Below are 27,817 nucleotides of genomic sequence, written 5' to 3'. Positions count from 1 at the left end.
GGTTACTCCTAGGTAGGTGTGCCTAGGACTGTTCAACAATCTCTGTTGTTGCTGACAATGTTGTTCATCCAAGTTTACCAACAATTTTGAAAACTGATCCTCTAGGCCAGGCTTCCTCAACCTCAGCCCTCCAGATGTTTTTGGCCTACAACTCCCATGATCCCTAGCTAGCAGGACCAGTGGTCAGGGATGATGGGAATTCTAGTCTCAAAACATCTGGAGGGCCAAAGTTGAGGCGGCCTTCTCTAGGCTGTGCCATTGTTTGGCTATCTTCTACTTTCAGATTTTTCAAATCCTTTTTCTCTGCTAGCCTTAAATGATCTAGCAATCATGGACACAGTTTGAGTAAGTTGAAGATGTTCATGTTTTGAGCTCTAGTGGGGGTTCAGGGCTCTGCCACTATGGAATTCCTGACTGTGTTCATGTAAACCATGGGGCGGGTGGAAGCTACCGCTGGCAGTAGACAGCATATTCACCCCCCCAAAAAAAAACACACAAGTGTTTCAGAGGCCAGGGAAGGGATAGAACTGGACCAACCAAGGATGTGCTGTATCCTAAGCTTGTCCAGCTTCTGGCAGGAAGCCAAATCTGGGCTTCTCTGCTGTACTAGTCTGGACCTGGCATAGCAAAAAGGTGGTTTCCCCACCTGCCCCCTCCCCCACCTTAAGCTCTGGCCATCATGACTTGTGGGGCCCCAAATGCAGTTGTTCTGCCACTCTATTAAGCCTCGCTGCTGGCTTCTAATAGATTGCAATGTTTCTTAACTATATTTGTTCAGAAGCCAAATGTGCAGTGATACCTGTCCCTGGAGGGAGTTGTCACCTTGCAAATAGGGACACTAGCGAAATGGGAAACTACCTTCACAGCGACATTTGCTGTGCAGATGTTACCAGCTTTTCTCTTTTCTGTAGGTTTTTGCTGAGCCTTTGATCAGCCTTTTCGCTTTGGAGAATTGCGAAGGCAGAGAGCTTCACTTGCAAGAAGCAGTCAGTTCAATTCTGAATAAGGATCTTCATTTTCTTACCCAGTCTGTGTGGGTGAAAAGTGGACTGTAAGTATCACTTTATTCTACAGAGTAAAAGTCCTAACATTGCACAAGCGGCATGACACTGTTGAGCGTCATCTAGTATTTCCATAAGAAGGAACTGCATGGAATTCTGTATTAATCCAAGTGCTTTTTGGGGATACACACACAGTAAATGTGCATATATGTATACTTCAAGTAGTGAAATGTTTAGTCTTGCAGCGCTTTATTTTGTAATGGCAGAAATGAAGATCAGAGGAATTATTTGCTAACATGTTTCAAGCAGGACGGAACAAGCAAAAAATGCAAGAATAAATGGCTGTCTTAGATAAAAGCATTTAACTTGCAAAACAGGAAACTCACAGCCAGCCTTCTTTTAGAATAGGTAAAGGAGGAGAAAAATGAAAACCTGCTATATAATAAATTTCAGGTTTCCAACAGCTATGATGCAATGTCTGTTGTAAAATAAACGCCGCTCTTTAAACAACATAAGGCAATATTCTGCCTTGAAAATACCCTTAGAAGTTACAAGTATAGGCTACAATGCCACATTACTCATCCAAGGTATTTTTAAATGATGGAAAGGGGGAGTGTGCCATGAAGAAGAAAGCAAAAGTCTGCTGAGCATATGCTAGGCTGCAACAACTAAAAGAGATTTTAACTTAGAATTCTGGGGGGATATTTTTTTAGAATTGAATTAGAACTGAAATTAAAGTTTATTTGAATTTCTTCTGCCCATTCCCTTTTCCTTCCCCTATGATAGGGAGACATGTTAGAAAGATCTCTGGGGAAATGCCAACTTGCTGCCCAGAGCTGTTAAAATAACCAGAATCCTATCTGAATGGGAGGGTGATACTCCTTTGTGAACATCTGACATGGTAGTTTGATCTCTGTTTCATTATAGTCGAAGTTGACAAAGGCTGCTTGCTGTCTTTCCTCACAAATCAAATGTTTGGGTCCAGCCTTGTATATGTCTATTTGTAAGCAGGCTTCCCTAAGATGTGCATAGAATTGAAGCCTTAATGGCTTACAACTCAACATCTAGTATAATGCGATCATGTGAAGCATGAGTATATTTTCAGTTAAAAACACTTTACTGCATATTTTTGTCTAGTTGAAATTTTACCGCATTAACATAGTTAATTCACATTCTATTTTGAACTAGATGGATAGCATATGAAGGATGCAGTTTCTTAGGGAAGCAACTTCTCCTTGAACCCAGCAAGATTTCGAACTGGACTCAGTTTAGTGGCTGGAAAGTAATTGGCTCCCTTCGTCCTGTAAAGCAGGTACCAGTTACAAAGTCTGTTTCTTCTCGCAGAATACATGCGTCTTTTTAAAATGTTGATCCTACATTTGGCAAAGGTAGGGAGTTCTTTTCTGCTGAATGGAACTTAAACCATGTCCAATTCTAGTATTCATTTCGTTGTGGAAGTACATTACCATTTTTATGCACGCGGTATGCAAACAGAGGTGGTATGTTTACATCAGAAGGAAAAATGTATTTGTGCAGACTTATAACAGAGATACATACCTGTCCCTGAAGTGTGTGGTAATTATTCTTTTCTGTTTCAGCCAGCAGCATACTTCAGAATAAAGAACCGATCCCTAGACAAATACCTGACAGTTGCTGGGAATCTAATGGATGCAAGAGCTGCATCATTATGTCTTTCCCCATTAAATGGCAAGACTACTCAGATCTGGCGCTACTGTTCTGGACTTCTCAAGTCCAAGGTACTTTGCTAGCAGCTGAAATGGCAATGTCATCATCCTCAATTTTGTCTGTTTATAATGCCCGGCCATTTCTTCTTCTGTGCAAGTAGGAACCAGGGTAATGTGATAGGCAGTGGAAACACTTTAGGTGCTTAGGAAAGCTAGCTAACCCTTCCTGCCTTTTCCCTCTCACAAGTCCATAGCTTGCTTCTTCAACAGCCCAGGTTCCAAATTCAAGTTTCCATTGCATCCACAAGTTAATGTTTTTGATTCATATGAATAAGGCTTTGAAACTGCAAACTTTTCAGGGTGAAATGAGGTAGTATTTTGAAAGCAAACAGCACATTGTGTCACAAAAATAAGGGTTGGTTTTTTTAAATAGCAGCCTTCATGGGAGAACAATTATTTTGACTTCTGTATCATTTTCAAGTTCAAATGCATTAGCTCTGCATGTGATACATTTCCTTGCATGAATGTCTCCCTGGGAGAAGAACCTCTCTGAACGGTTACTTTAGTGTGTGTTTTATCATTGGAGTGTGCTAATTTGTACCAGACTTCTCAGACCACCTTTATCATGCATCTGTAAAAAACCAAAACCGAGTAAGGAAAACCATGCCTTCTAGCAAGCACACTACTAAAGATGCAATTGCTACATTTTGCTTTATGGTTAGGCCAAACCTGCCGCAATCCCCTCCTTTTTTAAAAGTTTCCTTCTTGGCAATTGTCCTCAGTTACGTATGCTGAATTTGATGGCACTGAGATCACTGTCTCCGTTTGTTCAATGCTTAGAATCTGCTCCAGGTCCTAGGCACCATTTAATTCCAATTGCCTTAATACAACTAGTCACAGATAGACCTGTGTCTGTAGAACAGGGATGGGGAACCAGATGGTTTCCAGATGTTGCTGGAGACCCATGTTCCTCTGCCCCAGTCAACATGATGGGTGTTAGGAGTCCAGCAACATCTGGAGGACCACAGGTTCCCAACCCCTGCTATAGAGCATATGCATGCCTAACAATGAACTTTGACCTGTTGCATCAGTCCTTTTTTACTCTTCATACCATGCTTTAAACTGTCTACTAAAAACAGTGATACCCTGTACTCCGTGAATCAGTTGTTTATTTGGGTGGTATGATAGATAATAATAATAATAATAATAATAATAATAATAATAATAATAATAATTTATTATTTGTACCCCGCCCATCTGGCTGGGTTTCCCCAGCCACTCTGGGCGGCTTCCATAGAAACCAGAAAACACTAAAATATCATACATTAAAAACTTCCCTGAACAGGGCTGCCTTAAGATGTCTTCTGAATGTGGTGTAGTGGTTAAGAGCAGTAGTCACGTAATCTGGGGAACCGGGTTCGTGTCTCCGCTCCTCCACATGCAGCTGCTGGGTGACCTTGGGCCAGTCACACTTCTTTGAAGTCTCTCAGCCCCACTCACCTCACAGAGTGTTTGTTGTGGGGGAGGAAGGGAAAGGAGATTGTTAGCCGCTTTGAGACTCCTGAAGGGGAGTGAAAGGCGGGATATCAAATCCAAACTCTTCTTCTTCTTCTTCTTCTTCTTCTTCTTCTTCTTCTTCTTATCATTTTGACATCTGATAGGAGGGCGTTCCACAGGGCGGGCGCCACTACCGAAAAGGCCCTCTGCCTGGTTCCCTGTAGCTTTGCTTCTCGCAATGAGGGAACCGCCAGAAGGCACTGGACCTCAGCGTCCGGGCAGAACGATGGGGGTGGAGACGCTCCTTCAGGTATACTGGGCCGAGGCCGTTTAGGGCTTTAAAGGTCAACACCAACGCTTTGAATTGTGCTCGGAAACGTACTGGGAGCCAATGTAGGTCTTTCAAGACCGGTGTTATGTGGTCTCGGCGGCCGCCCCCAGTCACCAGTCTAGCTGCCGCATTCTGGATTAGCTGTAGTTTCCGAGTCACCTTCAAAGGTAGCCCCACGTAGAGCGCATTGCAGTAGTCCAAGCGGGAGATAACTAGAGCCTGCACCACTCTGGCGAGACAGTCCGCGGGCAGGTAGGGTCTCAGCCTGCGTACCAGGTGGAGTTGGTAGACAGCTGCCCTGGATACAGAATTGACCTGCGCCTCCATGGACAGCTGTGAGTCCAAAATGACTCCCAGGCTACGCACCTGGTCCTTCAGGGGCACAGTTACCCTATTCAGGACCAGGGAGTCCTCCACACCAGCCCGCCCCCTGTCCCCCAAAAACAGTACTTCTGTCTTGTCAGGATTCAGCTTCAATCCATTAGCCGCCATCCATCCTCCAACCGCCTCCAGGCACTCACACAGGACCTTCACCGCCTTCACTGGTTCTGATTTGAAAGAGAGGTAGAGCTGGGTATCATCTGCATATTGATGGACACCCAGTCCAAACCCCCTGATGATCTCTCCCAGCGGCTTCATATAGATGTTAAAAAGCATGGGGGAGAGGACTGAACCCTGAGGTACCCCACAAGTGAGGGCCCAAGGGTCTGAACACTCATCCCCCACCACCACTTTCTGAACACGGCCCAGGAGGAAGGAGCGAAACCACTGTATAACAGTGCCCCCAGCTCCCAACCCCTCTAGACGGTCCAGAAGGATGTTATGGTCGATTGTATCAAAGGCCGCTGAGAGATCCAGCAGAACCAGGAAACAACTCTCACCTTTGTCCCTAGCCCGCCGGAGATCACCAACCAGTGCGACCAAGGCAGTTTCAGTCCCATGATGAGGCCTGAACCTCTGATGGATCCAGCCTTCTTGTTGCTGGAGACTATATTCCTGCTATTGTACTTTTCTGTAGGGCATATATCCGTTAGAAATATGTAAATATTAGAGCCCACCAAGGCAATGAACAAATTCTTTCCCCCAATTTATCTAGGTTAATGATGCTTGCCTTGATGTCATTGGAGGCAGAGATCTTCCTGGAGCTAAAGTGGCATTGTGGGTAGAGCATGGGAAGGCACGACAGAAGTGGCTGCTCAACAAAGATGGGACCATCAGCTCATACCTCAGTGACCAACTGGTTCTCGATATCAAAGGTAGACTTAGCTATTGTTTTATATGCCCTTTTAACTTGGTACAAAAATACAAGTCTTCACACAATTGTCTCCTCACTCCCCTTTTAAAGCTCTTTAACTAGATTTAGGTCATGTCAAGCTTACCCTGAATAATTGCCAAGCTTACCTGGAATAACTTAGAAAGTGCACATAGTGAGCTCTTCTGCACACTGAGGTCACGAATGCATTTAGTCCATCTAAATAGCAATATCCTTAGATCTTTTCGCAACTGAAGTCAAAAGGCTTCATCGTCAAAACCACATTGGATACTCGAATCATGAAAATCATGCTTCCTAGGAAGTATTTCACCAGAAGTAATTGCTTCATTTAGCTTTAAGCTTAGTAATGCTCCAAGTTCCTTGGCCCGCTTTCTGAATAGGCTGGCCCTTGTCAGTATCAGACTTGATTGTCCAAATAATGTTTATAATTGCCCAACTTAAGAGCAGGGTAGAACTATGCAATGAAAGTATTTGTAGGGGATCATGACAAAAATCCAAAGAGGTGAAAGCACTTCAAGTTAAAGGGTATGTGCCAGAGATAGTGACACCACTTATCCACTGATGCTAGAAGCCTATAAGCCAGAACAAGCAAGCTGTAGTGCTTGGTTTTAAAGGAAAGCATAGTGGAATGGACAGAACCAGTGGCACACTATCTCGGGGTACAAACGCTGTAGGAAAGCCAGGGGAGGGTTAACTGGAGGTGGTGTCACTGTGAAAATAAGATGCTGGGCTAGATTAGATGAGCCTTTGGTCTGATCCAGCAGGACTCTTTGTTTTTTGTCTTGCCAGTAACAATGGAATCTAAAGGAATATTACTTTGCTATGCTAGCAGCAGCAGCTGCAGTTTCCATAAGCATGCAGTGAAACCAAATAAAAGATTCATGTGTTTATAAACAATGATAAAACGCACTTTGTGTATCCAAGATTGAATCTGGATAATCCATTTAGCTACAATGATCATATTTTGCTTAGCTTTTTTTTGAGGGGGGGAATACTCTGCAGTGCTGCCTTATAGAGCCAAACTTGGCCTTCCAGCTGTTTTGGGACTACAACTCCCACCATCCCTAGCTAACAGGACCAGGGTTCAGGGGTGATGGGATTTGTAGTCCCAAAACAGCAGGATGCGAAGTTTGGCCATCCCTGTTATAAAGTATGCCATTTCTGCCTGACTTTGAGGTCAGATTTTTCATGTCTGTCAGTATTTGCGTTCCAAATTGCCATGCATACATTAGGATCTCAGATTAAGAATACAATTATTGGCACTTAATAACAGGGCCAGGGCATCAACAGAGTCTGGACAGACCCAGGCGTCACTCCAGCTTTAATACAACCACTTTTTCTCAGAATCATAAAGAAAACCTTTATAGATAGCAGCTCTTTGCACACTGGAAAGTTGTCCTACATAAGCTGGAAAAACAGAAAAAATATAAGGCAAAAAAAAAAAATTGCCTGAAATACACTGTGCAGGACTAATTAATTCTGGATCACGTGTATATATTGTCACCATCTTGCTTCCAGTTTAGCTTGAAAGAGGGTATTCTAATGAAAACAATTTTTAAAATAGTTTTTAGGTGTTAACATTTTACAAGTACGGCACATTTAGTGCAATGGAAAAAATAGGCTTATAAATAATCAATAATGAATTGACGTGAACTATTGACCTTCTCAAATGTCTCTTATTTTAGGAGGATATTATTATGACAGGAGCCACATTGTTGTAAACCAGCTCGACACCAGCAAATGCACACAGATATGGGACTTCGAAATATTGTGAGTGTGTCTCACTCCACTATAAAGCCATTTTAAACTCTGAACAAATGTGGGATGAAAACACTGTTGAACAAACTACTGAAGTCACACAGCACTGGAGCGTGTTATAGAATGTGCCTGACTCTGCTAGCCAGGGAATCCAAAACTGTCACATGTTTTAAGTGGCAATGGAATGCTTAATCTTATATTGTCTTCTTTACCCTTGTGAACAGATATACTACATAAGAGCAATGGCATATTCAGCAGAGTCCTATTAAGCAATAATGCTACAGTGGTGATTATGCAAACATTCTCTACTTGCTAATTATGTGTTTTTTACCCCCTTTTCCTTATCATGTGAGAGCTAAAAAACAACAAAACTTTGAGCTGAAATGCATCTCCTACAGTTTTAAGCTACAAGTAGAAGCTTTTTGATTATTGCACTGTTTCCTCATATCTAGATATATCTCACTTTTGAAAAATTGAGTGTTTTGCCTCAGGTAAGTTTCATCATTGAAACTCAAAATGGCGATAAAACAAATGCTTTGAGAACTGTATATGAAAAGACAGCTTATTTAATGTTAAGCTTAGTGCTAATTCTCCATTCTCAATAGTATTTTATTGTAGAGGAGAATTTATGTAAGAGATCTAGTGACTAGTTTAAACTATTCACTAGTAGCTTGGTAATGTACAGAGCATTGTCACAGAGAAATATTGGCAATGATTCAGATTTTGTATAGAAAACTTTCTGCTGTTGTTCTAGTCTACCTACTGTAGCCACAATTCCAGACAGTTAAAAACCAATGAGATTAAAAAGTGTTTAACTAGGGAGATTAAAGTATATGCTTGGTTTTTGCAGTGATTAACTTTGGCTGGATTGTGCCCTGGGTTTTTTTCCATCCACTTATGAGTTATTAAAATCAGAACGCCAAAAGCGTTTGATAAACTTAACATAGCTCTAAGCCTTAGCGTAGTTCATCCACTAGAGAACAAGTCAACACCACACGTTCAGTTGTTTTCTGGAAAGTTGCACCAGCACTATTTGTACCACTTTACATATGCAAATTGTTTGGGGTTTTTGTTTTTTTAAAAAAAAAAACCCTTTCCAAAAATACGGAAAACCTAAGTGTAAAAGGATATGAAAATTCCAGTTGAAGATAAATTCAGACTTGGAGCTCTGCTTCTGCCTATCCTGCAAGAACCTTTCCACTTTCATCTTTGCTCTTAGTTTTAAACTCAAACTTAAATTGGAATTGTGCAAAACAATGTCTGAGTTTAAAACTAAATTTGCAGTCTAATACAGTTGTTCACTCCAGTTAATTAAAATCCTTCTGACTGGCTGCTTTGGCAGGAAATGAGGAGCCACAGGGACTGAATTTAGCAGAATTTTAACCACTTTTAAAGGGCTTGAGGTATGCAACCTCTTATGTCAATAAATGAAAATGGTGGCCACATGTTCAGGGCCTGTTTGCACATGTAGCTTTCCATGCAACTGTGTTATGCACCTGGAAGCTGGATCAGTTCGTTATTTCTGTGTACCTTAATGTATTTTTTGGAAACAATTGAACATCAAGCTTGAATAGCTAAAACCAAACAGTGTAAGACTAGATTTCTCATATTTGCTATAGCTGCAGACTTAAGGAAAAAGTAAAAACTTTGGGGGGAAACCTCTATTTTTATAATGAAGATATGGCATTCTTAATATATTAACATCTACCTAAGGGCTTGAGCCACAACTCTGCTGCATTGTGCCATCAACCACATGCATTCTGGAGACATAACTGACCTTGCCACATCTCCTGTCACTGGTTGCAGAAGCAGCAGAGGCACCCTGGGCCGCAAACTGTTGCAGTAGCTCACACCAGTAACAGCAGCCTTGATTGGCTCTTGCACAACCTCTACCAGCAGTTCAGTCTTCATATCCTAAAAAAACCTAGTTTTTCTAGAACCAAGGGAGCTATGCAAGGTGAAATGCTGCATATGTGTGTGTGTGCACTGCATCCTAATAAGCACTTTAGATTGTAAAATAAATAATACACCTACTTTTTCATTTTTTACGTCACTAGGATCTTTAAATGTATTTTCATCTGAAGCACTTATTTAATAGATGGAATTTGTGTATGCTAAAATCAAACAATTCTGAAACTACATTTAATACTTTTTTTAAAAAGTGCTTTCAAGACAATGTAAAATCCAGTCAACCTCAAACAAGATGCTCTCATTTGGTGTATCAGTGTTATGTAACTATGACTACAATAAAAACCCCACTTAGTGGGAGTAAGCGTGATTCAACAGGAATCTAAGTAAGCGTGAATGGAGTTGCACTCTTAAGCGCAGCACACTTTTAGGATACAGTCGTATTTTGGAAGCCGAATGCCTTGCCAGTTGAACGTTTTGGCTCCTGAATGCCGCAAACCCGGAGGTGAGTGTTCCGGTTTGTGAACATGCTTTGAAAGCCAAATGTCTAACGTGACTTCCGATTGCATGCAGAAAGCTCCTGCAGCCAATCAGAAGCCGTGCCTTGGTTGCCGAATGGATTCCGCTTGGCTTCTAAGGTACGTCTGTATTTGCTCTAGTCCCACCACAGGCGCAGCTCCCAAAAGTGAAGGACTTACAGACTGGTGCTTTGAAAGACCAGTAACTTTATTAGACAAGGTGGTATTGGGGACCAAATCAGCTCTATTGCACCTGTGGGACTATTTCTATCCACAAGGCTTGTACCCACAGAGACACAATACTTGAGCTGTAGAGTTTAGAGGGTCATTCTGACTGGAATGTACGTGTGTATATTTAATGTATATAAAGTGTTAAAGGATAGAAGGGGTGGATTGCCTTTATCCTGTTCATGGTATATTTATCACAAACTGCAATAATATTTTTTAAATGATGCAAGGGAGAATTCCCCCCCCCCTAAAAACCAGAATGCCAGTTATCACATTTTGTCCAAAAGTGACCTTATATATAGTGTATATAGTTGACATTTCTCTGTGCTATTGGATTAAAAATACTTCAAAATAGTATCAGCAGTTTTATTTTCGTTACACGAGATGTATTGCTTTGTTTTCCAAATATTAATTCAAACCTTCATTATATAAAGGTAGCTTTAAGCTACCTTGTGGTGCCAAGCCATTACAAGGAAACTTGCATGATAAAATACAAGATCACAGTATTTAAGAAAAAACACTGTCACCCTAAAATTGTAAAGGACAGCAGCAGATAAAAACAATAGAAGAGACAATGCTTTTTGGGGGTGAGGGGGGCAAGAATGTGGTAAAGGCCTGGGTTTTGTTCACAACACCAGTACAGAATTGTAAGGATGAAGGAGCACTAAAAACATATGCCCCACATACTGATCTTATTAATTGATCAATGAAGCAAACTGAACCATGTGGTAGTTTTCCCTCCAGTTGTTGCCTGGCTAGAAAGGAAGGCAAATGATAAAGTGTGCGAGAACCACAATTGTTTCAGTCTCTCTCCTCCCATGGTGCAAACTCACACAATAGGCAAATGCAAAAGACACAACCCACAGTGGATGCCTTAGCCTACCAAACAAGGAGGAAGTGTCACAGTAAGTAACAACGTTCCATTCTTACTTATTGTGGTGCAATACTGTTATCACATTTTTATGTGTGTCTGGTTCCTCTCAATTTATACACCTTGAATAGTTACACCCAGGTAACTCTGTATCATTTGGCTTGGGCAGATAGTTATAAAATGGCTTCTGCTCCTTTGTGCTTTTACTGTTGCTTTTTCATGCAACTAATTACATGATGCATCCTTTATGAGATGCAGTGCAGGTTGGCTTTTTCTGTACAACAAAGCACACTTTCACCCCAAAAAAGGGCCGACGCTTTTATGTTTGCAGCCCATGGCACTATCCACAATTTGGGGTGTCACTGGCTTTCGTATGGCAAGACCAGGCCTCCTTACTTTAGGTGTACAGTGGTACCTCGGTTTAAGAACAGCCCTGTTTACGAACGATTCGGTTTACAGTCTTAAGAACGGAAGCCGACCAGTGGGAGGCCTCGGTTTAAGAATGGACTTCTGGAATGGATTAAGTTTGTAAACCAAGGTACCACTGTACATATGTCACTGCTGAAACCAGGAAAAGCATGAACCATTCATTCCTACTTTGCACCAGGGCTGCTGAACTTGCGGCTCCCCACATCTCCCACTGACTTGGGAGTCCAACAACACCTTGAGGGCCACAGCTTCCCCATTTACCCTCCTGTGTGTTGTTTTTATGTTCAACAAACCTAGTAGTACCCTTACTCACTATGCATACAAAAACTATGTAAAAAGCCTTTGTATGCCTGAGGTAACATTTTGCTGTTTCTGTGCAATGGCAGATTTAAGCACTTTTAACTTTGGCTGGCTGGTGCCTTGGGTCCCTTCTATTTTAATTTAAGGGCACACTTGATTCTCCCAGCAACATCTAAGAGACCTACAAATACTTAACTTTGACTGGATCATGCCTCTAGACAACTTCAATGAGCGATTCACTCCACAATGATACCACCAAGTTCTCTCTTTCTGCATCTGAAGTCAGATTCAGTTCTTTAACACGGACAGTGTTACCGCTCCAAATTTGCTTCAATGCATCCATATGCGAGAGCGGAAATCGTAACCCATGAGTCTAGAAAGAGAAAGAGTGTGTGTGTTATTAACGCCATATTGAACTAAACATTTGACACATTTCATGCTCACCAATATGAATAATATATCCTGCGCCAGTAGTTACTGCTGTTATACAGATGAACAGAGTTATTATAAATCTATCAACACACGTTTCTATATTACATTGACTAGGCTAGCTAAATGCAACCTCCTCCAGGCACACAGGCAGTATATCCTGAATATCAGTTACCACCTTCATACCACACCTGTGGGTTTTTGGAGATCTGGCTGGTTACAATTGGGACAAAGTAATGGAGTAAATGGGTCCTTGGTCTGACCCAGCAGCGTTCTCATATTGCCAACAAAATGTATACAGCTTTTAAAACAGACAAACCCAAACAGCAGTCTGGCAAAAACTTAACGTACTGCTGACCAGCACCAGGTGTGGAGGGGGGCTAGAAGAGACAGATCTGAAAATAAGGAATTTCCACATGGACTTCATCAATGACTGACCTAACAAGCAGAATTAAAAACAAACCTCTGCTATTCCATCCTCATTCATATCCTCATCCCCCATCATATGGACTTCCCTCTTGTTCTTTAAAGAGTGATAGACAAAAACCATTTCTTTGTGAGACTCTTCCTAAAAAACGAGAAACAGAAAAGACATTGTAATTTATCAATCAACATCAAAACACTTGCAAAATTCCTGCTCCATTTTACCATAACTTTATAAGCCTCACCTTTCTTATTTTTTAGCAGTAGTAATTAGGAAATTCCTTAGCTAAGGCCAGCACCTGGTTATATTTCAAAGGCTGTCTTTGAAACTCCTACAAAACACTGTAACACTTTCTCTTTACAAAACAGAACTGAATTGCTATAATGTCAGAGCAAATCCCAGTCACATGCTGTGGGATTCAAGCAGCCGAAAAATAACATGCACCCAATTCCTCACTGAAAAGCAAGTCTCTACAAGCACTTCCTCTGTACTCACCAAAAGGTCTGGTTCCACTGTAATTACTGTGTAGTCTTTAAACCGTAACCTGATTGTACTGTCTATTTTTGGTAGTGCTCCACCTAGACAAGGAAGAATAGCATTAGTTCAGCGAGAGGAGCAGCAAGCTAGCCTGTGCTGCTTATATCTCTCTTGACTAAGAGCAGGTGCAGAAGTTAGTGCAGTTGGCTAATTCTTGTAAATATCTCCTTAGTTCAGTCACCTTGTATGCACAGTATAACAGCTGAAGCAGTCATGGAAGATCACAGGCTATTTTCCTAATTAGAAAAAAATGCAAAATGCCATCTATCACTGACATAGCTGCTGCAGTATAATCTAGGTCCCTCTTAAAATGCTAATTGAAATATCAAAAAAAGGAAAGAAGGGAAGAGAATCTTCAGAAATGTAACATCTGTACAGGCTCTCTGAACCAATCCACACATTAAACTAATCGATGGCCCGGTTCCATATGTAATATATGTAAATAACTGGTTTACTGCTACATCTATGGAACAAACTCTTCCCAGTCCCCACACTTTATGAAAAGCACCCTCTGCAAACTTAAAATGTTACCTGGAGCCAGAGAGTCAAAGCTAGTCCCCAAGAAAGGAGGTAATCTGTTCATAATGAAGTCTTTTTTCATGTCGGATGACCTCAATTCTCTACCATTTTCCAGACGGTCTGCAAGGCATCTCAGGAAGCCACTTAATTGCTTGGATGAATCAGATAAATCCGCCTTCTAAAGAAAAAGACCAAAAAGAATTTATGCTAGTAGTTAGAAACATGATCCTAATTTACTTGGGAATGCAATCCAAAGATCTCCAGGCATTGCAGATGTTGGCTCCCAACCTTATTTTGGTCATTATAAGCTGTTTTAAACAGTTTTTAATATTGTGCAATATTGTGTTTTAATATTAATGTTGTGTTTTTATTGTTGCAACCCAGCTTGGGACCTTAGGGTGAAGGGCAAATAACAAATTGTAATCATCATCACCAGCTGTGCTGGGACAGAATTGTAAAGGCAAGATTTTTGGAACAAACAAGTGTTCGGTTTATCTCTTCTTCATGTAGCCAGTTATGGGAAGGCAGCAGTGGCTAAGTTACATAGACTCAAATGCCACATTATCAAAACATAAAATTTGGTATTAATTTGGATTTAGTGTTCTTCTTTGAAAGCTACTGGATCAAGCTACAGATGGAAACTTGAAGGCTAGCAATTAGCTCTCTTTATTACAAGACCCATAACAAAACTCTGCAGTTTTGCCTACACTTGCTGGGACTATTATAGGTGCCAGGGTGCAGCTTGTACACTGTTTGGTTTAAAAAGCTTCCTGGCTTAGTTTTGCAAACAAATGTGACCACACAGTAAAGAAGATCTGCTGCTAAAAAACAAGGCTGACCTCTTCCAACATTATGAAACTACTAGTGGAGATTATGGGAGTTACTCTGTGTTTAAAATGGTGGCTATGCACTTTTCCTCTGACAGCAAGCACACTGCTCTTCATTTTCTTTAGCTCTGCATCTTTACCATCAGTAACTGCCTTGGAATGCTCCTCCGAAAGTCAACATCCTCTTTCGCCGTATCCAACACTAGTCCAGGAACCACGTCCAGCAAAAAATCTCTCCAAGAGCTGCCATACAAGGGGGAGGGGAGGGAAACAAAGGCATTAATGCCAAGCCAGTTAATTCAGTGCAATGTTTCTTGCTAAGGGTAAAGAGAAAGCAAACTGGTTTTGAATGTCAAGTGCTCATCCAGCACATCCTATTAACCCACATGGACTGAAACTGAGAAAGTTTAGCAAAAATACTATTATGTGTACTCATATCCTAGGTGATCAGGAAATACAGTCTAATTCTTTCAGGGCATCCTAAGGAAGCATAGGTCATTAACAGGCTGCTAGCTACAAGTGCCTGAAAGATGCTCCACTCGCATTGCTTAGGACAGTGTTTTTCAACCACTGTTCCGCGGCACACTAGTGTGCCGCGAGATGTTGCCTGGTGTGCCATGGGAAAAATTTTAAATTATAATTTTTTCATATTTCTGTTTACTTACTATTTCATAATAAAGTAATTATAAAATACTTTCTTTGTGTTTATTTGATTCCTATTCAAGAGAATTACTTTATATATAGTCAATATAGGAACAGAGTTAATTTTTTTAACATTTTCTAATGGTGGTGTGCCTCGTGATTTTTTTCATGAAACAAGTGTGCCTTTGCCCAAAAAAGGTTGAAAAACACTGGCTTAGGATAGTGTAACACAGCTTCAGTGTGGTCTCCTGTACAGAAAAAGCAGGTAGGTGAGAAACAGCATGGAAAAGTCAAATGGATTAAATTGTCCACCTCAACAGAGGTAGGCAGGTAGGTAGGTAGGTAAAGGTAAAGGTACCCCTGCCCGTACAGGCCAGTCGTGTCTGACTCTAGGGTTGTGCACCCATCTCACTTAAGAGGCCGGGGGCCAGCGCTGTCCGGAGACACTTCTGGGTCACGTGGCCAGCGTGACGAAGCTGCTCTGGCGAGCCAGCACCAGCGCAGCACACGGAAACGCCGTTTACCTTCCCACTATAAAGCGGTACCTATTTATCTACTTGCACTTAGGGGTGCTTTCGAACTGCTAGGTGGGCAGGAGCTGGGACCGAAAGACGGGAGCTCACCCCGCCGCGGGGATTCGAGGTAGGTAGGTGGGTAAATAAATAAACAAACCATATTTTTCTGTCTATAAGGCACCCCCATGTATAAGATGCCCCTATTTTGGGGGACTCCGATTTAAGAAAATAGGGGGAGATGGCCCCCATGTATAAGACATACCCAAATTTTGGACATTATATTTTAGGGGGGAAACCTAGTCTTATACACGGAAAAATGTGGCATTATCCCACCCCTTTTCCCCTGGTGGCACTCACAGATAAAAATAAGAACTGCTAAAAACATAGAAAAATAATCCCTAAAATACAGTTAAATATTGACAGAATTTAAACTATATAACATCTGTTTAAAACATACCAATAATTACAATAAAAATAGCATGGGACCAGCCCTTTCATTAAAAGCAGTCAATTCCCCAAAGCCCAAAGGAGGTATTCACTTGTTGGGGGAAGGACAGTCTAGCTTCTCTAGGGAGGGAGTTCCAGTCCGGAAGCAGCCACCGAGTCTGCGACCAGCGTGCCTGTGAGGGTGGCAGGATTGAGAGAAGGGACTCCCCAGGAAGATTCATATGAGGGAACCTGATACTTCACATAGCTTGAACCTAAGCTATATTGGGCTTTATAGGTGATAACAAGCACTTTGAATTGTGCGCTGCAACAGACCAGTAGCCTGTGGAGCTGTTGTAACAAGGGAGTCACCTGCTCCCTATAACCAGTCCTGGTCAGCAATCTGGCTGTAGCTCTTTGAGCCAGTTGACGTTTCTGAGCACTTTTCAAAGGTGGCCCCCACATAGCGTGTTAGAACATGATGTAACTAAGGCTGTGGCCAAATCAGACATCTTTTATGGAACAGGGGCGGCTGGTGCACCAGCTTTAACTGTGCAAATAAATGCACTCCTGGCCACCACAGAGACCTGGGCATCCATATTCAGAGGTGAGTCCAGGAGAAAACCCTAACTGCAAACCTGTGTTTTGGGGGCAAATGTTACCCCATCCAGCACAAGCTGAATCTCTGTTCCCTGTTCTGCCTTCTGACTGACCAAGAGCACCTCTGTCTCCTCTGGATTAGGTTTCAATTTGTTCACCCTCATCCAGTCCATTAATGATGACATACACCAGTTCAGAACCTAGAGAGCTTCTTTGGATTTAGGTGGAAAGGAGAAGTGACAAACACCTTAATCCAGGGAATGTGATCTGATCAAGCCAGCATTATAGTTGGGTACCCCTCCCTGGGATGGGCCATTAATTATTATTATTAATTACCCACCCTTCACCCTAAGGTTCCAGGGCAGGTTACAACATCAAAGCACATTATAACTCAAGATTAATAACAGTTTAAAACAACATACAACTACAGAAATAAGGCGGGCCTTAAAAATATACATCTCAAGAGTCAAAAGGCAGGGTAAAGAGGTGTGTCTTAAACATTTGCTGGTAGTTATATAATGAAGGTGACAGACACACCTCTGTAAGGAAGGAGTTCCACAACTTTGGGGCTGCCAGAGAATGCTCTCTCCTGTCCTGTCCTTCTGAAGGAGGAGGAACTAGCCAGAGGGCTGCCTAGGAGTCTGTATCTAGCTACAATGACCAGAGTTGCCAATGCCACTGGCCTCCACAGAAGAAACAAAGTGTTTCATGACAAGGCTAATTAGCACTGTGGCTATTCTATATGAAGTTCATGGTACCACAGCATGGAAATCTCTTCCTGAACATATTCAGTACCATGGGCTTAAAAAACAACTGTTCTGTTGCTTCTGGTCCCAACTTAATGATAGTTCCATTTGCTGCTGAATCAGTCTTTGTTTTTTTAAAAAAAAATCACTTTGCTGCCTGAACACCTAACTCCAGCTATGTTTACTACATGAACACAAAACCCCAGCATGAAACCCAGGATCTGACTTCATTATTCCCCTACTTCTTCACTGCCTCCCATTCTTGTCTCTAAATCCCTGCTTAATGTAACAGAGATTCTTGTTCCAATTAAGGATTTTGCCTATTGGAAAGACATGAGAGATGATGGGAGTTATAGTTCTGCAACATCTGGAGGGCCAAAGGTTCCCCACCCCCAGATCTTCTAAGCTAGTACTATTTCCCTTAAAAACAAAACAATGAATGCAATTAATGTTTTATGTTGCTTTATGTCAGTGGTATCCAAACTTTTTCCAAAGAGGGCCAAATTTGATGAAGTGAAGGGCTGTGAGGCCCCTGAAACAGACTTTGGACATGCCTGCCTTATGTAAACTGTTTAGCGTTGGTTAATTAAGTGGTATAGAATATAAATCTTCTATAGCTAAAACAAAATAAAAATAGCTTGCCCAATTCATTTGTTTAAAGTCACTGACAAGAAAACTCATACTAGAAGAATAAGGCAGAGTGCTTACTTGTTCTGATAGGTGCTGATGGTCACATGAGTAGAGTGTGATATCCCAGGAGGTGTGTCAGCTTGATGTATGGTACCCCTTGGAAAATATAGCAGGTCTCCTGGCTGGAAGAAAATGTGGGCAGGACAGTTAAAAATAAATTATTTTGACAGTTTATTAAGGCTACATTGCTGTGCTTGCAAAATAAAGAAAAATTACTCTCTCAATAACAAAAACACAAACAGCTGAATAGACAATTCTGTCATGTTACAGAATTTTCCCCATTTTCATGTGGAGCTGTGCTGCAGACATCCAAAATCCTACAGCTAAGCTCCATGGACTGTTAGAAACCTACTTTTTTATTAAAAAGAAAAAAAGAAAAAAGTGAATAGTATTTAAGTTGCCTTACAATGATCAATACTAAAAAGGCAGAGCAGCAGGTACTAGGCCAAGCAGCAGATAAAACACACTGCGCAGCACTAAATAACAAATGCAGAAAGCTCCAGAAATGCAAAAAACAACAAAGTACAATTAATTCAGACTAAGCAATAAAACAATAAGAACTACAAGATAGCAGCAAAGCAAACTGAGACAAAGCAATTGTTTCATTGACAGGTACAGTCGTACCTCGGGTTAAGAACTTAATTCGTTCTGGAGGTCCGTTCTTAACCTGAGGTACCACTTTAGCTAATGGGGCCTCCCGCTGCTGCTGTGGCATGATTTCTGTTCTCAGCCTGAAGCGAAGTTCTTAATCCGAGGTGCAATTTCTGGGTTAGCAGAACCTGTAACCTGAAGTGTCTGTAACCTAAGGTACCACTGTATTAATCCTGGAACTGTGTAAATTTACACGATATTCACTGCAGTTTACCACAGATGCATGAAGCATTGCCAGCTCATAGAAGCTCACAATACTACCCAAATTTAAATCAACTTCCAAAATGGGACTGCTAAATAACAAGAACAACACCAGGACACATCTGTACCCTCTCATTCTCCTAACAGTAGAAAGGCTTGTATGAAGTGACACTGGAAAATGTGACTGAAAGGAGAGGCATAGCGGAATAAGCCATGTCAAACAAGACAACCAATCTCTCTCTTTAAGACCTAGAGGGTACAGGCAGCCTTATTCGCCAACAGCGAAATATGTCAAGGTCTTAGACATTTTCTTCATCTATAGCTCAGGCACCTAGAGGTGTTTCTGACACGAATACCTTTAATATGAAGTCGTGTGTTGGAGTCCCTATCTTCTCCTCAGGCTCAGTGTTGTATTCTTGAGCTAAATGTACAGTAGGCTTATAGAGTCGCCAGTGCTTCTTTCCTTCCAACTGTAGGATAAACACCTGCAAAGACCGTAAGTCAGTAAGCATCAAAAAGCTTCACCGTTCCTCAGACTTTCAGCTAAGTTCACTACGGAATAAACATTTGTGAGTTCTTTATTCAGAACAGAATATTTGTAAATGTTGAAAGTAGTACTAGGTTTTATTTCGAACAGAATCCACATGTGATATGTGCACGCATCATCCATGTAATGACTTCCACAAAATTAATCACAAGACAGAGAAACCAGTAGGAGAACACTTCAATCTCCCAGGACATTCTATACAAGATCTCAAAGTAGCTGTCTTATTACAAAAGAATTTCAGAAATAGACTGGAAAGAGAAGTTGCTGAATTGCAACTTATTACCAAACTTAAAACCATGGAGAGACCTGGTCTGAATAGAGACATTGGATTTTTATCTCATTATACATGATAAAGCTATTTTTAGCCATCTCACCCCTTGCTTTTTACTGGAAGACCAATTGCAGTCATTAACAGTCGTCACCAGGTTTACCACACCTATCAGCCGATCACACATTCTGAGTAATATTCTGAGTAATACCCCTCCCCACCCTCTCACTATATATAAGGGTCTGGTGACTTCTGTTTCAGTGTATCTGAAGAAGTGTGCATGCACACGAAAGCTCATATCAATAACTAACTCAGTTGGTGTCTAAGGTGGTACTGGAAGAACTTTTTTATTTTTATTTTATTTTGTTTCAACTACAGCAAACCAACACAGTTACCTACCTGTAACTTAATTTTACTTTGCGAAACTCTTGCAAACAAGAAACGTACTGGCCATCGTGGGCCCTCTTACCTCAACATCATCGTAGTGTGGTGGCAGGCCTTGGGAACCTGGAGGAGTAATGTAAACGTTAGATCCAACCAATGAGCCGAAGTAGCATTCCAGCTTCTCCTGGATTCTCCAGAGCTCATCCTAAAAAGAAAAAGAAAAAAAGGAGGGAAGAGACAGAGAAACAGTTAACAATGCCAAGGCAACCTCCATTATTCTTATATCATATTTACCCATTATATTTGCAATCCAATTGTTCCAAAAACATGTATCACTCTAAACAAGTTGTCTGCCTGACCTGCTTTATAAAAGGTCAGAAGAATAAAAGAGTGCAACTTTCCCACAGGTAAAGTGTGTCTGTTGCATACACAGGCATTCATACAGATGCTGCATTATCTGAAAACATGTCAGCAAGCTAGATGAGAAGTAGGCAGCAAACAGAAGTTGCAACACATGCTAAATTCAGTCTCCTTCCTTAGATCCAGTGTAAGTGGTTTCAAGATGCCTGCCAATGCAAACCTCAATTAAGCCACTTATACAGGTAACAATATACAACTAAATCCTGTTCTGCATAGTGTTGCTGGGCCATTCCTTCCAGCCAACCAAATCACTGCTCCTTTTTGCTTTCCCTTCAAATAAAGTTACTTTTATTGAAATGAATCGAGTTGTGCAAGCCAATGTTTGCTTACTCAATAAAGCTTTTCCAAGCACAGACATCCCCTGACTCTCCACTCCACTCTCCACTGTCAGGAAAGGCCTTGGAGGTGTGGCATAGAAGACTATAGTGGGAGCAGGGAATCTGCAAAAATCAAGTAGAAACAGCTTGCACAACCTCAGGCACCAACGCATTAACTGCAGTGTTTCCTTATAAATCTATTTGTTTAGTAACTTCATTATAGTTTTTTTTAAAGGGCTCATTGCTTTAAAAAAAGAGGCTACTGGGGTATGAAACGCTGAGTTTATAGAATATTCTCATGCACTGTCTTAATTCCATAATCCACAAATTGAATTTGAATAGCAAACAAAAAGTAATTGTTTGTACTGTATATGTATCTTGTTCTCGCTCATCATTACACTTCTTCTTTACCCAACAGCATTATCATATAATTTATGTATCAGATAATCCAATGATGATATGAAACCAGTATTTCTAGTGTACAAATGAGAATGGTTCATGATCTCTTTTGAGTTAGCAGCCTCAGGGGAATCCCTAAGTTTGATGAAGCAAGAAGAGAGAAAATCCCTAGTGGTCTAATAAGCACAGACTAAGGAAGGAGTGCCTGGCGTGCTCTGGTCTGTGGAGTCACGAAGAGTCGGACACAACTAAACAACAACAACAACAATGCTTAGGAGCTACAAAATGCTGGACAGATGTGTGTGTATCAGAAAACCTGGGGCATAGGAGGGGAGAGAAATGGCACAGAATGTCCTGAAAGAAGACTAGGCCAGTTAGACCACACTGCAACATTTTATTTCATTTTTGGTCCCACCTGTTATTCTTTAATCATGATTCTGTAAAGGAATTCTCCTGAAAACAATCTGTAGTTCGTACACAAAAGGAATACTAATTTCTAACTGGCATTCACTCACCTCTTCCAACTGTGACTTTTTCCTCCTAAAGACTCAAAAGGACATCCTGAATCATTCTTTCTTCTACACTAGAAATATTGGTTTTATATCATCATCGTAGTTCTAAAAGAGCCCACGTTTTCTGCAAGACTGGCACTCAGTGGTACCCCCTTCGAGTACAGAAAAATGAATCAAGTTAAGTTTAAGCTTAAATTGTATCATTTCCCAAATTTTCCCAAGTCAAGCCAATGTTAAAAGCAAACGTACCAGAGGATGTTTTAAGTAACAGAATTATCCAAAAGCAATATATTGTTAAGCATTTGCTTGGGAACAGGCTGTTTACCAATTAGGACTGATACACAACAAACAATATAAAAACAGAGTACCGTATTTTTCGCTCTATAACACGCACCTGACCATAACACGCACATCGTTTTTAGAGGAGGAAAACAAGGGAAAAAACATTCTGAATGAAACAGTGGATGTATCATTTTTGGGCTTCATGCTGTGGCCACAGACATGTGATCTGATGGTGAATTTGGGGTGACCCAATGCAAAAATCCTGAGAATTCCTGTGGATCCATGCTTTGTAACCACGTTTTTGCACCATTGCAGCCCCAGGCAACAGTGGGTGCGTGATTTTTTTGGTGCAGGCTGTAGCCATGGACATGCTATGTGATCTGATGGTGAATTTGGGGTGACCCAATGCAAAGATCCTGAGAATCCCTGTGGATCCATGCTTTGTAACCACGTTTTTGCACCATTTCAGCCCCAGGCAACAGTGGGTGCGTGATTTTTTTGGTGCAGGCTGTAGCCATGGACATGCTATGTGATCTGATGGTGAATTTGGGGTGACCCAATGCAAAGATCCTGAGAATCCCTGTGGATCCATGCTTTGTAACCACGTTTTTGCACCATTGCAGCCCCAGGCAACAGTGGGTGCATGATTTTTTTGGTGCAGACTGTAGCCATGGACATGCTATGTGATCTGATGGTGAATTTGGGGTGACCCAATGCAAAGATCCTGAGAATCCCTGTGGATCCATGCTTTGTAACCACGTTTTTGCACCATTGCAGCCCCAGGCAACAGTGGGTGCATGATTTTTTTGGTGCAGGCTGTAGCCATGGACATGCTATGTGATCTGATGGTGAATTTGGGGTGACCCAATGCAAAGATCCTGAGGATCCATGTGGATCTATGCTTTGTAACCACATTTTAAGTGGGGAGGGAAGGAAAAACAAAGAAGGGACATGAGAGGGGTGTGCAGAGAAGCAGCTGGCTAAGAATGCAGGAGAGGGATTTAACGGGAGGGAGGAAAGAAAGGCAAAAGTTTCCCCCCACGCAAGCCAGCCATCTCTCTCTCTCTCTCTCTCTCTCTCCCTTCCTTCCTTCCTTCCTCCCCCCTCTCTCTCCCTCCCCCCTCTCTCTCCCTTCCCCCCTCTCTCTCCCTCAGCAGCACAGAGAGGAATTCCCCTCTGCTTGCCTGGAGGGGAGGGGCTTTCCCTGCTCTTTGTTCCGTTTAAGCAAACACAGCAACGAAACAGAGGAGGGTGGGCAGTAAGATCCTGAGGCAGAATGCAGGAAAGCAGCCACTTCCTCTTTTCAGGTTTCGCTTCTCTGTGCAGCGCCGCGATTTGATTTTTGCCTGATTTTTCGGCTCCAGGGACCACACATTCGCTCTATAACACGCACAGACATTTCCCCTTCCTTTTTAGGAGAAAAAATCTGCGTGTTATAGAGGGAAAAATACGGTAATTTATGGCTTCTCAGTCAGTTTAGCAGTGTCCCTGGTCTCTTCAATCCAGGTTGGCAACAGCTGATTGTAAGAGAGGATAGGCTCATAGTACCACAGCCTACTCCCTAAATTTCCAGAATCCCAGATTAAAACTCCAAAAGCAACCAACAACAACAGACACCTGATAGATCATACCTTAAATCTCTGGGGCTGGTGAAATTGTATTGTAGCCTTTTTCTGGTCAAAGTCTTTCTTCAGCTGTTCATAGCTGACTTTGCCATCTTTGTTAAAAATCTTTTTTTTCCCATTCATACTTCTGCAGACATTAATGTCCCTTCCATAGTACAAACCCTCTTTGACCATGTCTTTCAGGTCAGTGAAGTGAAAAAGAGACTGGTAGTACAATGCCACAGAAGGCTCCTCTCTCTGAAGCAGCAATGGCTTCTGCTCCCAATATTCTCTGAAAAATTCATCTTCTTTGACAGGAGAGATCAAACTTTCAAATACGCTCTCTGGATGGTCACATTTCATAAGCCAAGAGGAGGTTGCTTCCACTTTTGCTTGTTTACATGGTAAACGTTGTTCCTTCTCTGTTGCAGCTCGTCTCCCTCCTTTCTTGGGCATGGTCCTGCATAAATTAGCAAAAATATTAAGGGTGCCTCCAGAGCATCACTACTTTGCAGAAGAAATTCAACTTTAGCTTGATGCAATTAAAGTGGATTAAGGCACTCTGTTACCCTAGCACAAGGTATCCACTTGAAAACAACAACAAAACAGACTTTTTGCAGTTAGGAAAGTGAGAGGAAAATGCACTGAAAAGTGTGGGGTGAATGAATGATTAACAGGAAGTGTAAACACCTTGGAAGTGAATCAGGATGAATGTGCGTTGTACAACTGTCCCGTGAACAAATGCTCAAAAAGACCAGATATAATCTAACCTCTAAGTAAGCTTTGTGCAAGCAAATCAGGATAAATGATGACAAAGTGGGAGGAGGAGCCCTATGTCTGAGGTAAGACCAAGTTCAATCACACTCCTATGTGTGCACAGAACTGCAGCCTGGGTAAACCTGCTGAGGATTGGACCATCAAAAGGGGTGGCCATGTTTGCACCTATTAAATTGCTCAAGGTCTTTAAAACAAAAAGATTGTGAAGAGTGCCAAAAGGACCTTTTCAAACTGAGAGTGGTAAAATGGCAAATACAATTCAATTCAAACAATGTACAGTGATACATGTAAGACAACCCCCCCCCCTTAACTTAACTTCACATATACATTCATTAGGTCTGAACTGATGATGATAGCTCAATGAATCTGACACCAAATATGTATATTTAAGGGCAAGTCAGAATCACCTTATTAAAATATGTCAAAATTATCTCATACTACATATATGAAAGTCAGCTAGCTGGAAACTCTGTTCTTTTCCAGAGGCAAATACAGATTGAGAAGACACTGGGTGATGTACATGTACACATAGATTAGTCTTAACTGGTTTGATTCTGCATGAGATATTCCCTTTAGCATTTTTTTCCTAATACAGCTCACAGCTCCTCTTCTAGGTTTTCAAAACACAGGCTTTCTGGAAAAAACTTAATCACATCTCAGCAGGGTCACCTCAGCTCATCAAGCCTCCATTATCAGATTGCATGCATGTTAGTTTTAAGATAAAGCTTTTAAAATTCTGCTCTGTTTTGAGTCCCAGAGATCCCATGACATTTTCTGTGACAATGGCAATTGCCTGATGTCCTCAATCCACCCTCCCATTCTCTCTGCTGGGAGAACACTTGCCTGCTTGTTAGCAGCTGGTTTCAGCTAGGGAGTAGCGTTAACAATGCCACAGAAACACATCATGGAAAGCATGTGGAGATTTTGGAGCTCAAAGATATTATGCACACATCACCATTGCACCATTTAGCAACCTATGTGGTCCCCTGGGCAGGCAAGGTAATTCATTAAACATTAGTTCATTTTCCGTTCCGCTACATTTTAAACTAAATATTTTAATGGGTACCACTTTATGTCCCCCTGCGTTTAAACCTACTTAAAAGCTGCAGGAAAATGGGGTTAACAGGAACAGACAGATGCAAATGTAAAATAGGGAGGGAGAAAGGAGACAGCAATGATGTTTCCTTGCAAATCTTTGAGGAGGCCCAATCAAAACATTAACGAGCTAAGGATGCGCATCACTGCTGTGCAGTATTTGGAAATGAGCTATTTCAGAATAAGCAACACTCTAGTGTTTTGAAACAGCCCTTTCCAAAAACAGCAGCATGTAACTCTTACCAATTTATGCAGCACTTTTCATGTTCAAAGAACTTTATTAGTATATTTATTTGCCACCCTTATTCCATCCCAAAATTCAGTCTGTTTAGTCCAGTCCAAGCACTGATCAAGCCCAGGTCTACTTAGCTCCAACGAAGAGTATGCATTTTGTGTACATCATTTCAGTAAACCTTGCAATTAAGATGTCTTGTTGCACCATATTGCAAATGGGTGAATGTGCTTGCAGAAGACCACATAGCAGTCTCACTGCTGAGCTGACATTTGAACAGTGACACGGGACAGGTAACACAAGTACCCCTATTTTCCACAGCATAGTCATAAATATCCAAGCAATGGTAGCTATCTCCACAGCGATTCAAATCAATTTGTTCATAACCAAGTAAGCAGAATAGTTTATTTAAGGGGAGTTGGGGAACTTACAGCACGCACCCCACGATTTTGTTGGGTGTGCATTTTCCATAATACTTGACTACTGATGAGGCTGGCTGGAGCAGATGGGCATGAAGAAGGTAGGAACCTAGAGCATGCTGGTTCCAGCCAAAGCCCATGTACAGTAATCCACTACAGTGGTACCTCGGATTATAGACGCTTCAGGTTACATACTCCACTAACCCAGAAATAGTACCTCGGGGTAAGAACTTTGCTTCATGATGAGAACAGAAATCGTGCAGCGGTGGCGCAGCAGCAGGAGGAGGCCCCATTAGCTAAAGTGGTGCTTCAGGTTAAGAACAGACCTCCAGAACAAATTAAGTTCTTAACCCGAGGTACCACTGTACAGTCATGCCTCATGTTACATTTGCTTCAGGTTGCGCATTTTCAGAAGTACCGGAAAGGGTTATTTCTGGGTTTCGACGCTTGCGCGTGCGCAGACACACAAAATGAAGTCACACACATGTGCAGAAGTGGCGAATCACGACCCATGCACAAGCAGACGCGGGTTACGTTCTTTTCAGGTTGCGAACGGGCCTCCGGAATGGCTCCTGTTCGCAACCAGAGGTACCACTGTATTCTGTTCTCTCAGTGGCCGACCAGATGCAGAGTCCGAGGGCAAGAACGCTCTCCTTGTCTTAACTCCAGCAATATCTGGGGGCCTCAGGTTCCCCATCCCCAAATAAGGAGGGAAAGCGACTGCTCTGTGGAGGAGGCCCACCTCCTTCCACACAGCAGACCCTCTTCTTCTCATGTCCCGCGGAAAACCTCCTCCCCTCGCCTTAAAAAAACAAACCCCAAGGTTTTCCCAACTGCATCCTTTTCTCTTAGCGGCACAAGAGCAGCGGCAAATTGGCAACGTATTCGAGCCCCTCGCGCCAATATTCACGTGCACCGGCAGTATTCCTAACTGGATCCCAGCAGAAAGTCCCATCGGGCCCTCGCCCTCCAACGAAGGGACGTGCATTTCAATCACCCTCCTTGGAATATATGCAAAAGCTTAGGCTAGGCTTCCAAAATGGGAAATGAAGCAGCAAGCAAAGAGCCGGCCGAGAATCACGCGGCTGCTCTTCTTAATGGTAGCTGGGGGGGGGGGTTGTTCTAGATTTGCAGCACGTCGGGAAACGGCCATAAAGAGTACCCAGTGCTGACGGTGCATAAGCAGCGGCGACTAGGTGCGAGTTACCACGTTGCTGTGGGGTTAGGCTGCTGGATTGGGCGTCCTGCCCAAGAAGAGTATGGCCGGCCTCGCCTCACACTGCAATAGAAGACGGAGAAGAAGGGAGCGGAGCCATTTCTGTGGCGGAGGGTGGGGAGACCCGCAGGTGCTCTTCGAGCAGCCGCCCCTCGCTTTATACCGACCTGCTTGGGTGCACGTGCGTTGCAGCGTGAGCAGAAGCTGCCCCTCCGAGCGCTTCCTGTGCGGGAGGAAGGAGAGTCGCCTTCCTTCCCTTCTCCTCCCTCCCACCCGCCTGCCTCTCTCCTATCGCGGGAGACTTGTTGCTTTTTGCCCGCCTCCCAAACAGCAAGGCGG

General features: G+C 42.2%; 2 protein-coding genes across 3 annotated transcripts in view; one reads left to right on the top strand and one right to left on the bottom strand.

The window, feature by feature from the left end:
* Positions 1-10,553, top strand: part of CRYBG3 (crystallin beta-gamma domain containing 3) — a 64,176-nt gene extending 53,623 nt beyond the window's left edge. Inside the window, exons 18-22 of the mRNA XM_083735754.1 lie at positions 912-1,051; positions 2,190-2,313; positions 2,600-2,758; positions 5,611-5,770; positions 7,473-10,553. Of these exons, the coding sequence (XP_083591880.1) occupies positions 912-1,051; positions 2,190-2,313; positions 2,600-2,758; positions 5,611-5,770; positions 7,473-7,561 (672 nt within the window). The 3' untranslated portion in view covers positions 7,562-10,553. The remainder of the gene's footprint in view (positions 1-911; positions 1,052-2,189; positions 2,314-2,599; positions 2,759-5,610; positions 5,771-7,472) is intronic.
* RIOX2 (ribosomal oxygenase 2) lies at positions 10,552-27,759 on the bottom strand. 2 transcript variants are annotated; one of them, XM_083736960.1, is made up of 10 exons: positions 27,646-27,759; positions 23,767-24,199; positions 20,291-20,410; positions 19,363-19,491; positions 18,173-18,276; positions 14,676-14,778; positions 13,721-13,886; positions 13,148-13,230; positions 12,692-12,796; positions 10,552-12,172 (listed from the first exon to the last, which is right to left on the bottom strand). In XM_083736960.1, exons 2-10 carry the CDS (start codon positions 24,193-24,195, stop codon positions 12,014-12,016), a joined length of 1,398 nt encoding a protein of 465 aa, XP_083593086.1. In that variant the 5' UTR covers positions 24,196-24,199; positions 27,646-27,759; the 3' UTR covers positions 10,552-12,013. The 2 variants fall into 2 exon arrangements, with proteins under 2 accessions (XP_083593086.1, XP_083593085.1); XM_083736959.1 differs by having other exon boundaries at positions 27,470-27,652.
* Positions 27,760-27,817: the final 58 nt, after the last annotated feature.

The sequence above is a fragment of the Podarcis gaigeae genome, assembly GCF_964106915.1.
Source record: "Podarcis gaigeae genome assembly, chromosome: 4".
Taxonomy (NCBI): domain Eukaryota; kingdom Metazoa; phylum Chordata; class Lepidosauria; order Squamata; family Lacertidae; genus Podarcis; species Podarcis gaigeae.
Note: the sequence above shows the minus strand (reverse complement) of the source record. Positions and strands in the feature narration are given on the sequence as shown.